Genomic DNA, 14,047 nt, shown 5'->3' with positions numbered 1-14,047 from the left:
GGTAAAAGAAGACGATTCATTCAGTGGTACAAAGTGTTTTCAAGGAAGCAATTTCGACGATGGAGGTACCGTACTGACGTGTTCGTTGATGGTCAACGTCATTTCTTTGATTTGGATCGTCGAAGATTTTTCGGACGAGTTCTCGTTTACGTTCCACATCTTGTGATGAATCAGTCTGAAGTTTACATACAACTGACCAGTGGTGTTGGGGTGAAAGTGATCGAAAGCCGTGGCATTTTGCAAGTGATTGTCGCTTTGCCACCAAATTACAAGCAGAGAAAGGTATTTTTTAAGCAAAAAAGTGATTTTTAAAAAATTTAAATATTCCATCCAATCTGATGGATTATTGGATTGTTCATACCAATTATCAATATCATTATTAGATGAACAGTGAGTCGGCAGCATGCACAAAACGGTATGTAACGATGGGTTTACTTGGAACATACAACGGTGATGTCAAGGATGAGTTCATTGCTTCGGATTGTTCCAAAATACACATCACACAATCCAGATCAGAAGAGAACTCTCGAACTATACATCACCAATTTGGAATGAAATGTACGTTTTACAAATTGTGATTGCTATTATTAAAAATGCATACCTTCTTTATACTTGTAGGGGATGTAAACAGGGCGCATGTTTCGAATTTGTTCGGATCCAAGCCGGAACCGTTGTATTATCCAAATTTGTTTTATCAGCAAAATTTCTCACCAGTTTTTGACCCTTGGACTTTTACTAATTTCACTCCATTGGAAGTGTTGATCTTTTCGAGAGAACAAGAAGTGCAAGTAAGTTGAATTATAATAAGAAGAAAAAGGAATAATATTTGCATTCATTTCACTTTACAACTCTGTCAAACCACAGGTGACTTGTCAAGGTGTATATTCGTGCATGTACGACTATTTGGTAAGCGGGCGTCGAGAATTTGCTCTGGATACTTTATCATCAGAGAAAAAATTTGAATACGACAAGCTGAAAGGTGAACAAAAAAGTAAGCAACCATAAAAAAGAAAAAGAAAGAAAAGCTTGAAAATTAATATCTTCATATTTGCTTTTCATTTCTAATTGCGCATTGATTGTTTTTATTTGCAAAAAAAGCTGTCAGTTGTGGTCCGTTGGAGAAAAATTTCGGCGTGATCAAATATCCTCTGGGTAATAATTATTTGGACGGCGTAACGGTAACATTCACTTGCCAAACGGAATATTTTATTCACGGAAATGAACAACGTCATTGTATTAACGGTAGTTGGTCGCCTGGATGGTGGGCGTGGTGTCGATGTAAGTTTTTGAAAAAATAATTACTTTGAATTTGTTAAATTCAAAATTTGCATTTTCTAGCTCGAACCGAAGTGATCGCGTTGAAATGGATGACCGGAATCGTGGTACCGCTGGCGTTTGTCCTCGTCCTGACATTCACTTTTCTACAATTGCAACGCATTCGAAAACGCAATTCGTCATAAATTAAACCTGGGCATCGCATCCTCTGCAAATTTACTGTAAGCATTTCTTCGTTCATTCATTCATTCATTCATGCATTTTCATTCCATTTGAAACACTTTAACCTGGTGTGTCTACCGAATTCACCTTCTCTCTGTGTGCAATCCGTTGCTTATCAAGGCTTGACGAGTCTAGCAGGAATTCCCGGCGCTAGATTCCCACGAATGCAAGTGCACTAAGTGTGCAATGCGCCGCTTATCATGGATTGACAAGGCTTGCGAGAATTCCTGACGCTGTTGTCTGACGAATACCACCAGTACACTCTGTGTAAATTGCGCCGCTTTTAAAAGCTTCTGGAGGCTAGCAAGAATTCCCGGCGGAGGAATCTGACGAATACCAGTGTAGTCAGTGTGTATCTACGCATTTAAAGTTAAGCAAAGATTCCTGATTCTTTAGTCGGCCGAATACAAGTGCACTGTGTTTGTAATAGGGTGCTTATGAAGGCTTGACACGGATTGCAGGAATTCGTATCCCTGGAGTCTGCCGTGTTTAGGAATTCCTGACGCTTGAGTCTGTTGAATAACAAAGTTCACAGAGTGAAATGCACCGTATATTAAGACTCGATGGGGCTGGAAGGAATTTCCGGGGCAGAAGTCTGACGAATTCCAGCGCCGTCAGTGTGAAATGCGCCGCTTTTCATGGCTTGTCAAGGCTAAGAGCAATTCCCGGCGCAGAATTCTGATTAATACCCGTGCTATCAGTGTAAAATTCACCGTTCTTCAAGGCTTCAAACGGCTACCAGGAATTACTGGCCCTGGAGTAGCCTGATTACCAGTGCACAATGTGCGCAGTGAGCTGCTTATGAATGTTTGTCAAGGCTTGCAGGAAATCCTGACGCTGGAGACGGCTGATCACCCGTGGTTTCTGTGTGAAATACGTCGCTTATCAAGGCTTGCAAAAGGAAACAATCATTACTGACCATGGAGTCAGAGAAATACCAGTCCTCTCAGTGTGAAATGCGTCGCTTATTGAGGCTTGACAACTCCAGAAATAAATCCTGACGCAGGAGATGGCTGAATAACAGTGCTCTCTGTGAAATGCGCTTCTTATCAAGGCTTGACGTGGATAGCAGTAATTGGTGCGCTGGAGTCAGACGGATAACACTGCTCTTTGTGTGAAATGCCTCGCTTCCAGAGGGTTGACTCCGCCAGCAGCAATTTCTGACGCTGAAGACCTGTCAATACCAATGTTCACTGCGTAAAATGCGCAGCTTATGATGGTTTGAAAGGTTTAGCAAGCGTTACTGGCCCTGGAGTTAGACGAATAGCAGGCGTCTCAGACTGAATTGCGCCAATTTTCAAGGCTTGACGAAGCTAGCAGGAATTCCCGGCGCTATAGTGAGATGAATACCAGTGCTCTTAGTGTGAAATTAACCGCTCATCAAGGTTTGATGAAGCTAGCAAGAATTGCCGGCGGAGGAGTCTGACGAATACCAATGCTTTCAGTGTGATATGCGTCGCTTATCTACGCTTTTATAGGCAAGCAAGAATTCCTGACTCCTGAGTCGGCCGATTACCAGTGCACTGTGTTTGAAATGATGTTCTTAAAATGGCTTGATAAGGCTAGGAGGAATTTCCCACCATAGAATCGGACGAATACCTGTGCAGTCTGTTTGAATGCGATTCTCATGAAGGCTTGACAATTCTGGTAGGAATTCCTGGCACTGGAATGTGCCGTATACCACTGATCACTGTGTGCAATGCGGTTCTTATGAAGGTTTGATAAGGCTTGCAGGTATTCATGACGCTGCAGTCGTCAGAATACCATTGAGCTCTGTGTGAAATTCTCCACTTTTCTAGGCTTGTCGAGGCTATCAGGAATTCTCGCCGCTACAGTCGATTGAATACCAGTGCTATCAGTGTAAAATTCTCCACTTAACAAGCTTGAGAAGGCTGCTAGGAATTACTGACCCTGGAGTCAGCGGAATGGCTGTGCTCTGTGTGTGAAATGCGCTGTTCATCATGTCTTGCCAATGCTTGCAGGAATTTCTGATACTGGAGTCTGACGAATTCCGGTGTTCTCTGTGTGAAATGCGTCTTTATCTAAGCTCTACAAAGCTACAAGGAATTTCCGGCGCTGTAGTTACACGATTATCAGTGCTCTCTATGGACTTTAAAATTAGCATTTTGATGCTTAGTTTAAAGGATCTTGTTTAAATTCGCTTTTAAAGTTTAATTTGTTTAATTCAAATCACTTTAAACAAATCTGTTTAATTAAACAAATAAAATGTACTTAGTCATTCGTCAGTTGGCGTACAACCGCCGTATAGTCTGTCAGTGAACAGCTAATGCACAAAAGGAGGCGAATATCGAGCGGACAAAAGGTGAGCACTCCTTGCTTGACGTCCGATAGTATAATCCTGTGGAGTAACCCAGATTCAGATCCCCCGAAGTGTTAGCAGGAACTCATCACAAGATTTGTACTGCTGTGCGTCTCAAGGCTTGACAGGGCCGTCAGGAAACTGATGCTGGTGTCAGACGATTACTTGTGTTCTCCGTAAAGAAATACAGATGTGAATCCGCTAAAATACTCGCAGAAACTAGTGACAAGATGGTGAAGACGTTGGACCGAACCCGTGATAAGTATAAATCAGTACTGAGTGCATTTGTGTGCAATCGTGTCCTATTGCCGGATGCAGTTTATGTTATTGACAACTCATGTTGTTCTTACTGAAACTTTCCGACCGGTTGGTCGTTTTTTTAGTGGTCGAATCAACCGCTATACAAAATACTGTCCACTAATCCTGAGAGTCAGTATACTGTGTGCATTATATTTTCCTTGCATATTCAAATTGCAGTTTTAATGTGGCAAAAATTGTTATTGATATTGTAATTTTTTTTGAATGTTTGTGATGTTCGCTATTTGTTTTGTTGTGGTGAGAATGCAATGGAAGTTGTTGTTCGAAGTCTATATTTTGAAATGCAAAAAGCCTTTGTAGGGAATTTTATTCTAGCATTTGATGAGAAATTATTATTATTGAATGGCATAATTGGAAAAGATATGACTGGGATGAATTCGCACTTGTTGAAGATAAATAAATCAGTGGTGAATTTTGATTTAATACTAGATTGCAACGGGATGCAGCATTCTATTGTTAAGGTGTTGGAGCAAAAGTAGGCTTTTAATGAGATCGATTCATTTCATGTCTGATGTGTCAATAAAAAGGTTGGTGCCAAGTTTCAAAATCTGTAAATGAACTGAATTTTCAAAGCAATAAAAGAATTGAACATACATATGAATTAATATTTTATAGGTACATGATTATTTATTTAATTTTTTTAAGAAAAGGTCGTTTCAGAAGATATTCAAGTTGAAATGCATCAATTTCAAGAAAGCGTCACTCCTTGTGTGGAAGAAAATTATTTATTATCCAGGTATGTTGAGGAGAAATTTCAGATGGTGAATTTGCATGAATATTATGACAATATTGAAATTTTAAAAAATTAAAGATGATTTTTTGTTTCGAAGAAAATATTTTTCCTCTCCTTAAGTCTTGCGTATCGTATTTACAGTATTGTGTCACTGATCATCTTGTCGACCTATAGTCGTCGGTTGTACGTTGACGAAATTGAAAGAAGAATAATTAAAATGCAACAGGAGAAAAAAATATTAATCAATAAATATTTATAATTTTTGGAAACGTTCCTAAGAGTTGACAGAATTTTTTTCATCATATTCAATTGTGTGTGGTTGGTCATTTGATTCGTCCATTGGTGATTGATGGAAAATGTTTTTTTATGTCCATTATATTTTCAATTAATTTTTCATACTTTGAAAAGCGTAAGAATTTTTATTTCTTTTATTTTTTTTAATGCTGTAAGAGCGAAAAAATTTACCTGCTTGTAAAAATGTGCTTTATTGTTTATGAAAATGATGCATACGGCTGATATCAATTTTTTTCTATTAGATGTCAAGAATTTCAGCTCCATTGAATTATTATTATTATTATTATTATTGTTATTATTACAGTATTACAAAAATGCAATCAACCATTTGACAAGTTTAATACGTAGTAGTAGTAGTAGTATTTGAAGGTATCTCTGCTTTGATCGAATGCAACAAGATTTGAAATAAAATGTATAAGTGAATTTATTGAATAAGCGATTATTTTAATTTTGCTTACGCAATTTTAAAATTTAGTCAAAGAAAGAAAGCGAAGAAAATGAAAACTGGCAAATTTTTGAATGTAAATTTTCCCGTTTATCGCATATTGTTTGCAGATTGTATTATTATTATTATTATTATTATTATTAACTAACGAGATATTTCATAATGGAATGATATTTTTTTTCAATAATAAGTGACTAAGTAATAATGCATGTGGAATTTTTTTTATTGATTACCAAAATTTTTGATTCTGTAGGTCCAAGCAAACGTGGCGTGAAAAAGTTGACCTGCTTAAGTTTTATAAGGAAATAAATATATTTCAGTAATTTGCCATTATTATAAACTTTTTCAGTTCAATTAAGTTATGCTTGATCAATATTGAATGGGGAAAAGTGGAAACAAAACTGAACCAGATTGGCCTCGTGATTCTTTTTGAATATTTGATTATATTCAAAAAATGTTGAAAAAGCTACAAAAAATGTCTTCACCATATAGCGTATGCCAATTTATATTACTTAATTAATTAATGATTTGTTTATTTATTGAATTATCTTTATATTATTACAGAAGAAAAATTGCAAATAATATTTACTGTTTGATTTATTAGTGCATTTTGATCCTTTACTTTATTTTTTTTTGTTTGATTTTTATGAAATTAATTTTTCAGTTGAAGAAAATGATTATTTTTGATTCTTGTCAATGATAATTGTTAGCAACAATTTATTTCTTTTAAAAAAAAAGAAAAATTTCAAACTTGGGTATATTTTTGATTTTTTGTTATTTCAAAAAATTAATAATATAATTCGTGTTGCGAATATTATTTTTTTTGAACTTAACTTCTTTGCTGATGAAAATTAGTTTAAATATGAATTAAAAATGTTGTTTGACAATGTTTGTTTGTTTGTTTGTTAATTTTTTTGCATTCCTTCATCATGAAGTGCTTAGATTGATTCATTCCGTGTTGTTCAATATAGTTGAGGTTGGTTTGGTTCCAAAATTGATTGGTCAGATTTCCAACAACGTTGTTCCACAACACGTCGAATTTGTTCACTTTCACTATGCATTCTCGGCTACGTGGCTTTGATTAAGCGCATCATCTTGCTTGCATTTCAATATATATATATATATACGGACGCCATTTTTCACGCCTCTTCAACACCGGCTGCTATGCTATTTTAAACGGGAAGAATTTACTTCTTTTTTTTCATTTCTTATATAATCTTTTATATACAGTATGGAAAAAATATTTCTTTTTTATTATTTTAATTTTTGGAAATAATATTGAAAATTTATGAATGAATAATATTATGCACTGTTGTTCTTCTCTTTTTAGAGTTTGTTTGTGCCAGTGTATGTATGTAGGAGATTTTTTTTTTGCTCACAGCTTCTTTTTTGAAAATTTATTTCAGCTTATTTTATTTGTTTGATTTGTCATTTTTGCCAAAGTAAGACATCAAATTCAAATGTATTCTATCAACAGTTGAAAGTGTATTAAAATGAATTATGACAACGAATAGAAAGTAATAAATGGAAATTGTCAAAATATGCAACAAGTTATTTTTCTGTTTATTCATCATCACACTAAGAAATAATAATAATAATGATTATAGTGAGAGGTAGATCTGATGCTGATGCTGATGATACTGATTGCACATCAATTAATGAATTGAAAACTAATTAAAATGTTGTTGTTAGTTTGTCATATTTTCATAAGAGACATTATTGAAATAATCGGATAGATTTTTGCTATATTTAAATGAAGAATCAATCGAACATGTGATTGGAAAACAAATGCTGTATTTCAGTGATTGATTTTCGAGTTGAATTAATGCCATGTGAACGGCTAAAATTCAACGCAAACAAGCGCAACCAGACAACACAACGGGCACCAATTTCACCCCAAATTATTAATTTTTTTTTACAAAACTTATCCCTTCTTTCTGACTGTGATGATTTTTGATGATAAACCATGATAATAATTTTTTTTAATATCTTAGAAAAATTATCTTTTTTATTTCTTTGGAAATAGTGATTGCAACATATTTTGACAAAGCATAACAATGTGACGTTGTTTTATCATTTTTATTATGCAAATCATTTCCTTATCATCATATAACACGAGAGAGCATAAATTACAAATGTGGAAAATGCAGTTTTTAAATCAGAACTTTTTCTTTACCATTTTCATATTCCATATCAACGAAAGTGAGTGATTGATCGATTATTTCACTAATTGAAAGCAATAATTGTTGTTTAATTTAAGAGTTAATTTTCAATTTTATTCTTATTAGTAATAATTCAATATTTACGTTGACATTTTATTTAATATGCCTTGATTTTGAACATTCTTTTCTCTACGGATTAAATTTTATTTATTTTTCTCATTTCCATTGTATTATAATTTCATTTTTACGTTTCAGTTGTTTTCTTTTTTTTCTAAAAATAATTATCGAATTTTTCAACTGAGCATGTAGAATTGAGATTTTTTTGAGAAACATATTTTTCAAAGAGTTGAAAGTTTCACGGGAGTAAAAAAATTATTGAGATGCTTTATTTATTTGTGAACAAACAAAATAATAATAATAATAATAATAGCACTTTCCAGAAGGACAATTTTTTTTCTTTCTTGAAATTGTAATTTGTGTGTGTGCATGGTGCGCGTGTGCGATTGATTTTTTATTCAGCAATAACAATCGTTTGTCAGCAAGTAAAAACTAGATCAACTTGTCCGATTTTAAGTAAGTACATTTCAATTTGTAAAATTATTTATTATAAAATAATAAAAACTGTTTATTTATTTATTTATTTATTTTTGCATCGCTATTGCAACTACAACTTCTACAGTTTGTATTCAACTATTTGCAATCGAGCAAAATCATAATAATTTATTTATTATTAGTAAATTTTGATTTCATATCTTCACGTGAACTTGCAAATAGCTTCGCGAACATATTCAATTCATTGCGTGCAATCCTGGTTGCCAGTTCAGTATTGAACAAACAAATTTCAACGGAAATTTTTTCATATTACAGTAAGAATGATTATTAAGATTGTTTTTTTATTATTTCACTGGAAAACTAAATAATCGCGTATTTTGAGCGGGAAAAGTTATTTTAAAAAAAAAGCAATGTGACAACATTGGAATGTTTTAATTTTTTTCGAGTTTGTTTGAAATAATTGCTTCGCTTAGTTTGAAAAAATGTTTTTTCTCATCTTTTCAAATTTCACCCAGTTGCTATAGTGTTGAATAAAAAATAATAAATAATTGAGCCAGTTATTGAGTTGTTAATTTTCATTTATTATTGCTAATTCTGCTTGCTCGAAGTGAAAATGTGAAATAATTATTATTGAACAGCGTTTGAAGAAAAATTCTATAAATACTCAACAAACAGGCCAACGACACAGGGTATTAAATTATGAACGTTTTAATGATTTCCAACTTAATAATAACGTCTCCGTGTCTGTGTATAATCGTCGAGTTCAGTGAAGCGCGTCAGAATATCTAATGCACATGTTTTCTTCATCCTGACAGAAAGGCTATTTTGCGGCGCAGTGGACAAAAGCTTATTGAATGATCCGCTGTTCAGCTATTAATATCCAAGCATTTATTATGTCAATTTCAGAAAGGAGGATGTGTTTTGTTTTGTATATAAATTATTTTAGTAAAGAAAAAACAATGAAGAAAGAACATTAAATAAAGTTTGAAAATATCAATTTAACAAGTGTTTTCAGAAGTGTCAGTTGTGAAATTTAAATTCGAATTCAAGCCACATAACAGCAGAGCAATTTTAATTTTCACTTTTGAAAATTCCATCTCAATTCATATTGATTGTTAATAAATTGTTTAATTATTATGTTCAAATATTGCAACATTAATGGGTTTTGCCTCTTTGGTTGGTTAGGATATGAAACAAAAGGAACAAGCGTGAAAAAATAGTTTCAGTATTTACCATGTGACCGATGACTGAAGCAACATGCGAGAATGTTCGTTCAACTAATGAATGCATTTCTTATCATCAATCAAGAAGCCAATGAAAATAATGCTCGATCGCAAGCGTGCACACACACACACACACAGAGAGACACATAAATAAGCACATAAACATAGGCGACTTTGGAAAAGGATGCTTTTCACGTCGGATGAATAATAAATAAAAATTAACACATTACATACGTTCATCTTCTTCAGTTTTCTATCTTCTCTTCGTGTTGTTGCAGTTTCAATTTTAAGCTTCACTGAAATGCTTATTATCAAAGATATGTGTCAAATTGCTGCTCCAAACCACAAATAGCAGACAACACACCAGGCCTGGCCTGGCCAGATCAGGCTTGGCCGTTTGTTTTCGCTTTTTCATTTTCTGCTTGTTGACATACAAACAAGCTTGCTTGTCGACAACCGTATGTCTCTCTCTCTCTCTCTTTCCCCCTCGCCCCCTCCGTGTGTCTCTTTATTCAATGACAAGCTTTTTTCTTTCTACACTCGCTTGTATATTTTGCATCACAACATTCATTCGTTCGTAATGGTTCATGAAAAGTTTTTTTTGAATTGACAAAAAATTTGGCGTGGAAAATTTGAAATATTTCATATCTGTATCACTTGTTGCTGTTGTTTTCTTCTTCTTCTTCTTCTTCTTTCAGACTTACAGTAATGAAATAAACAAAACAACTCCGTTTTGGTCATTTGCTGTTTGTCATGGTCGACAGAGGCAGTGTCGACGATTTGACAATCAATCTTCGACAACAACTGATGGTCAATCAGTTCCAAACAGCCACTGGATGTAGCCATGATCAAGCTGAACAATTGCTGCTTTCTAGTCGTTGGCAATTTCAGGTTATACATTATACTTTGTGAAATTATCATGCACATTATTATTATTCTTATTTATTTTTATCATTTTAAGCCAGCACTGAGTTTGTTTTTCGAAGAATACAATCCGTCGATCAATACATCCAATTCTTCGTGTCCATCGGCTGCTGTCGATAAGGTATCCATACATTACATACATACGTATGTTTGTTAATTTTCAATTCATTGAATTTTTTTTTCTGTTTTCTGTGAAACAAAAGAGAATCAATTTTTCTCCTTTCCAATATAAAAGAAAATTACTGTAGCTGATATTAATGATCAGGTTGGTTAGGAGATTGCAAATTGCCCAATCTTTCCACAGCTTATCAACAACGCTTCAAACTGTTGAGAAACAATTTTTTAAAGAAAAAGCAACTTTTATTTTTTTGATGAATTTACAAGCAGTTGCAATTTCAACAAACGGGCTTATTGTGTTGTCAAATCTTAATTCTTGTATACTGTATAGTTGAAATTGAGACACAACAATGAGAAATGTTCAATTATAGAATGCAACATAAAATGTTCTTCTCGTTATTGTTGTGGTAGATGTATTGAAATTGAATGTTGCTTTTCAATATTTTCAAATGCCCGTTTGTACAGTTAGCATTTTACACTTTGTTTCTTTTTTTTATCTTTCTTTGATTGTGAAATTGATGAAAATACTGTTTCAAAGTTGGAACACGTTCGCATTGTGTTCAAAATTTCATAATTAAATAGATTTAATAGCATCGACAGACAAATCTTTTTCATTCAATTTCACAGCATTCTCGTTGAATAAAAGAAAAGAAAATCGAATAATTGTATAATTTTCTTCAGAGGCAAGTTGTCCGTATTGCTTTTCATTTGCATTTGATGAAACTTTGAACAATTGACAAATTTATCCGATACTAGAAATGGATATTTTAATTAACTTGTGAATTTCGTTGAATGTTGAAAACAGATTTGACAGATTGGCTTCTAGGCGAGAATTGTTTCAGCTGCACCATCAAATTGGTAGGGTAACGAATGTTTGTAAAAATTTAAATTTGTTTACAAATGAAAATTCCACTGCATTTTTCAAAAATTAATTATATACAAATTCAATTTTATTTCTTTTTTTATTTTTTCAATCACTATATCAGTTTAATAATAAATAAGATTGCATTCGTTAATTTGTTATTTTTAAAATTGTTTTTATGGTACAATCAGTTGCTTTTCTCTTTTTTTTGCAAATAGTTTTATAATTTTAAAAAAGAATAAAAGTGTGATGATTGGAAATTGAAATAGAACAAGAATAAATTGCGATGAATGCTAATTTTTCATTTTTTTAAAAAATTGATTAAGTTCCAATTTGTGCGAGATTGTGGAGAAATGAATAAAAGGAAGTTTGATTGGGTGTAAATTTTTAAATTTCAGGCCTACGCACCTTGTAATACTCCAGTAACTCCGCCTTCTTTGTCCGAAACGATGATGGCATTTCAACAGTTGCATGCAATTGATGATTGGATGAGCCGGTCTCCTCCTTCTTCAGTCTGTTTTGCATCTTCATCGCATTCATCTCCAATGTCCGGCTTTACTGCACTGACACCGACATTTATTCAAAGCAGCGGTTTGAGAAGCGCTAACAACGACGTTGGCTTTTCCTTTGCCGGGCAAGCTGTCACTGGTAATGGTGATGGTGATGGTGCTGGTGGTGGGGCTGGCAATACCTCTACTAGGTAATATCACTACGACGTATTTTGTATTCTTTTTTTCAAATTATCAGCTCTTACTGTATTGAATTTTTTCAAAATGCTTCTTTATTGTTGTATATTATTTGAATAAATTAATGTTTAAAAAACATTACATAATTTGTTCTTATGAACTTTTTTTTTCTTCAATTGATGTCGTTCATCATTTTCAATTGAATTTTTGAAAAAAAATGATCAATTTTCAAAGTTTTTAGAAATATTGACCGCTGGACACCGGCAGAGTTTGGATCAAACCTCAACATGCCTAACGAGAGCTCATTCAGCGATGGGCAAAGTGGAACTGGTGCCGCGAAATTCGCGCAATTTCAATAATACTGAAAATGCAAATGAAAAAAAATTATTAATTTTTTTCATTTCACTTTTAAAAATCCAATTCAAACTGTGTGATTGGCACAATTTGATTTCTCTTTAAACACTTCCATGTTTGTTTCTTGAACACACGCATCATTTCTTTCGATAGGCTAGAAGAACATTATTTATCTGTTTGTTTTTGTTATAACCTAATAATAAATAAACAAATATGCTGAATTAGCGGTCTTTTTCTTACTATGTTTCTATTCAAATGAATATAATAAACTTTGAAAGTAAACAAAATAAAGAAAAGATAATCGATGAAATAAATAAACGACAGCAGTTTAATTGGAGAGGACTTTTAATTCATAATGTTAATCATTGGATAATTAATATTCAACCCTGTTCGAGTCGATTACGATAAGTGACAGCAACAAGATTAGTCGTTTCCAAATATCTGTCTACACAATGATAAAGACATTTCTGCTGAGAACTTTCCAAAGTTTTGCCGGGTTTCTTGATGCAAGCTTTCAAGCATTTTTCCGAAATCGACTGCAACAATTCTTGCACATTAGCCAACGCCATTTGCTGTCGAACTCGTTGGATCACCTCTTCCCGTTGAGTTGATGTCATATTTGTTAAATCCACCTCGTCGTCGTCCATGGAAAACTTTTCAAATTTCTAAAATGTATATGTAAAAAGAAATATACCGCTTGTATAAGAAAGAGTAGATGCAATGAAGAAAAAAACTGAATTAAATGAAAGGAAAATTAAATTATTTCAAAAAAAATTAATACAAGAAAAAGTAACCAACAAAAATGTATTTACAAAGTTTCACGATGAATGATCAACTTCAAAATAAAAAAAATAAATAAATATTCAGTCAAATTTTGCTTTATTATGAAAAATTTTTACAATAGTAAAAGAATTTCAAAGCATCTGCTGATGTTTTCTTCTTTTTTATGTTTTTCATAAATAAATTTTACACGCTCGATAAACACAAACTGTGCCACGTGACAAGAGAAATTAACTTTCATAAATTGATGCTAATAAAATGGCGTATAATTTCAAAGGTGGAAACAAAAGAAAGACAATTGTTTCAATTGTTACATAATTACCTACGAGGTATCAGTACAGTTACAAATAAAGAAATTCAAGTGCAAAAAATTTTGTATGTCTAATAAAAGGAAAAGTTGCAAAACCTCGAGGCAACAATATCATGTCAATAGAAAATAAAAGAATTTATAAACAATTGTATCAATTGAAAATATATCACTTTAAAAGTTTCAGTTTGAAATATTTTTTGTAAAAGTTTCTGAATATTGAAATTTTTTTTCAATATTCATTTTAAAATTAAATTTGATTCGATTGTTGTATTATTTAAAAAAATAAATTTTGAACCAATATTTTACAGTGAGCAAACGTGTGCAGAGCTATAAGAAAAAACAGTGAAAAACATTTGAAAAATTAAGTAAAAAAGTATATATATTTTTATTTTTTTAATTCAAAATTTACCACAATAATTGCAATAATCAATGGTAGAATGATTGGTGAGAGTGTGGATGAAATTTTAAAA

The 14,047-nt window shown here is 32.8% G+C and overlaps 5 protein-coding genes across 5 annotated transcripts; 3 read left to right on the top strand and 2 right to left on the bottom strand.

The window, feature by feature from the left end:
* Positions 1-34: 34 nt before the first annotated feature.
* On the top strand, positions 35-578 carry Tsp_09081 (putative sushi domain-containing protein 2; the record flags this gene model as incomplete). Its single annotated transcript, XM_003382188.1, has 2 exons — positions 35-282; positions 384-578. Coding segments are annotated over 2 exons (443 nt in total), but the record flags the coding sequence as incomplete, so codon positions are not given.
* Positions 579-593: 15 nt separating this feature from the next.
* Positions 594-1,465, top strand: Tsp_09080 (putative sushi domain protein). Its single transcript, XM_003382187.1, has 4 exons — positions 594-788; positions 865-991; positions 1,099-1,282; positions 1,339-1,465. Exons 1-4 carry the CDS (start codon positions 594-596, stop codon positions 1,463-1,465), a joined length of 633 nt encoding a protein of 210 aa, XP_003382235.1.
* Positions 1,466-2,877: 1,412 nt separating this feature from the next.
* Tsp_09079 (hypothetical protein) lies at positions 2,878-3,457 on the bottom strand. Its single transcript, XM_003382186.1, is given in 4 exon segments — positions 2,878-2,961; positions 3,097-3,243; positions 3,262-3,379; positions 3,408-3,457. 4 exon segments carry the CDS (start codon positions 3,455-3,457, stop codon positions 2,878-2,880), a joined length of 399 nt encoding a protein of 132 aa, XP_003382234.1.
* Positions 3,458-10,297: 6,840 nt separating this feature from the next.
* Tsp_09078 (hypothetical protein) lies at positions 10,298-12,492 on the top strand. Its single transcript, XM_003382185.1, has 3 exons — positions 10,298-10,435; positions 11,846-12,038; positions 12,368-12,492. The coding sequence occupies exons 1-3, from the start codon at positions 10,298-10,300 to the stop codon at positions 12,490-12,492; spliced, it is 456 nt and encodes a 151-aa protein (XP_003382233.1).
* Positions 12,493-12,867: 375 nt separating this feature from the next.
* Positions 12,868-13,134, bottom strand: Tsp_09077 (zinc finger protein). Its single transcript, XM_003382184.1, has one exon. It carries the CDS (start codon positions 13,132-13,134, stop codon positions 12,868-12,870), a length of 267 nt encoding a protein of 88 aa, XP_003382232.1.
* Positions 13,135-14,047: the final 913 nt, after the last annotated feature.

The sequence above is a fragment of the Trichinella spiralis genome (genome assembly GCF_000181795.1).
Source record: "Trichinella spiralis strain ISS 195 chromosome Unknown Scfld1, whole genome shotgun sequence".
Classification (NCBI taxonomy): domain Eukaryota; kingdom Metazoa; phylum Nematoda; class Enoplea; order Trichinellida; family Trichinellidae; genus Trichinella; species Trichinella spiralis.
This window is presented reverse-complemented; position numbering and strand designations above follow the sequence as displayed.

Coding starts and splice junctions, on each gene's coding strand:
- Tsp_09080 (XM_003382187.1), top strand. CDS start 594: ATGCATACCTTCTTTATACTTGTAGGGGATGTAAACAGGGCGCATGTT. Junction 992..1,098: donor GCTGAAAGGTGAACAAAAAA/GTAAGCAACCAT, acceptor TTGCAAAAAAAG/CTGTCAGTTGTGGTCCGTTG. Junction 1,283..1,338: donor TGGGCGTGGTGTCGATGTAA/GTTTTTGAAAAA, acceptor TGCATTTTCTAG/CTCGAACCGAAGTGATCGCG.
- Tsp_09079 (XM_003382186.1), bottom strand. CDS start 3,457: ATGAACAGCGCATTTCACACACAGAGCACAGCCATTCCGCTGACTCCA. Junction 3,380..3,407: donor GCCATTCCGCTGACTCCAGG/GTCAGTAATTCC, acceptor AGCCTTCTCAAG/CTTGTTAAGTGGAGAATTTT. Junction 2,962..3,096: donor CATTCAAACAGACTGCACAG/GTATTCGTCCGA, acceptor ATAAAAGCGTAG/ATAAGCGACGCATATCACAC.
- Tsp_09078 (XM_003382185.1), top strand. CDS start 10,298: ATGGTCGACAGAGGCAGTGTCGACGATTTGACAATCAATCTTCGACAA. Junction 10,436..11,845: donor CTAGTCGTTGGCAATTTCAG/GTTATACATTAT, acceptor TTTAAATTTCAG/GCCTACGCACCTTGTAATAC. Junction 12,039..12,367: donor GACATTTATTCAAAGCAGCG/GTTTGAGAAGCG, acceptor CAATTTTCAAAG/TTTTTAGAAATATTGACCGC.
- Tsp_09077 (XM_003382184.1), bottom strand. CDS start 13,134: ATGGACGACGACGAGGTGGATTTAACAAATATGACATCAACTCAACGG.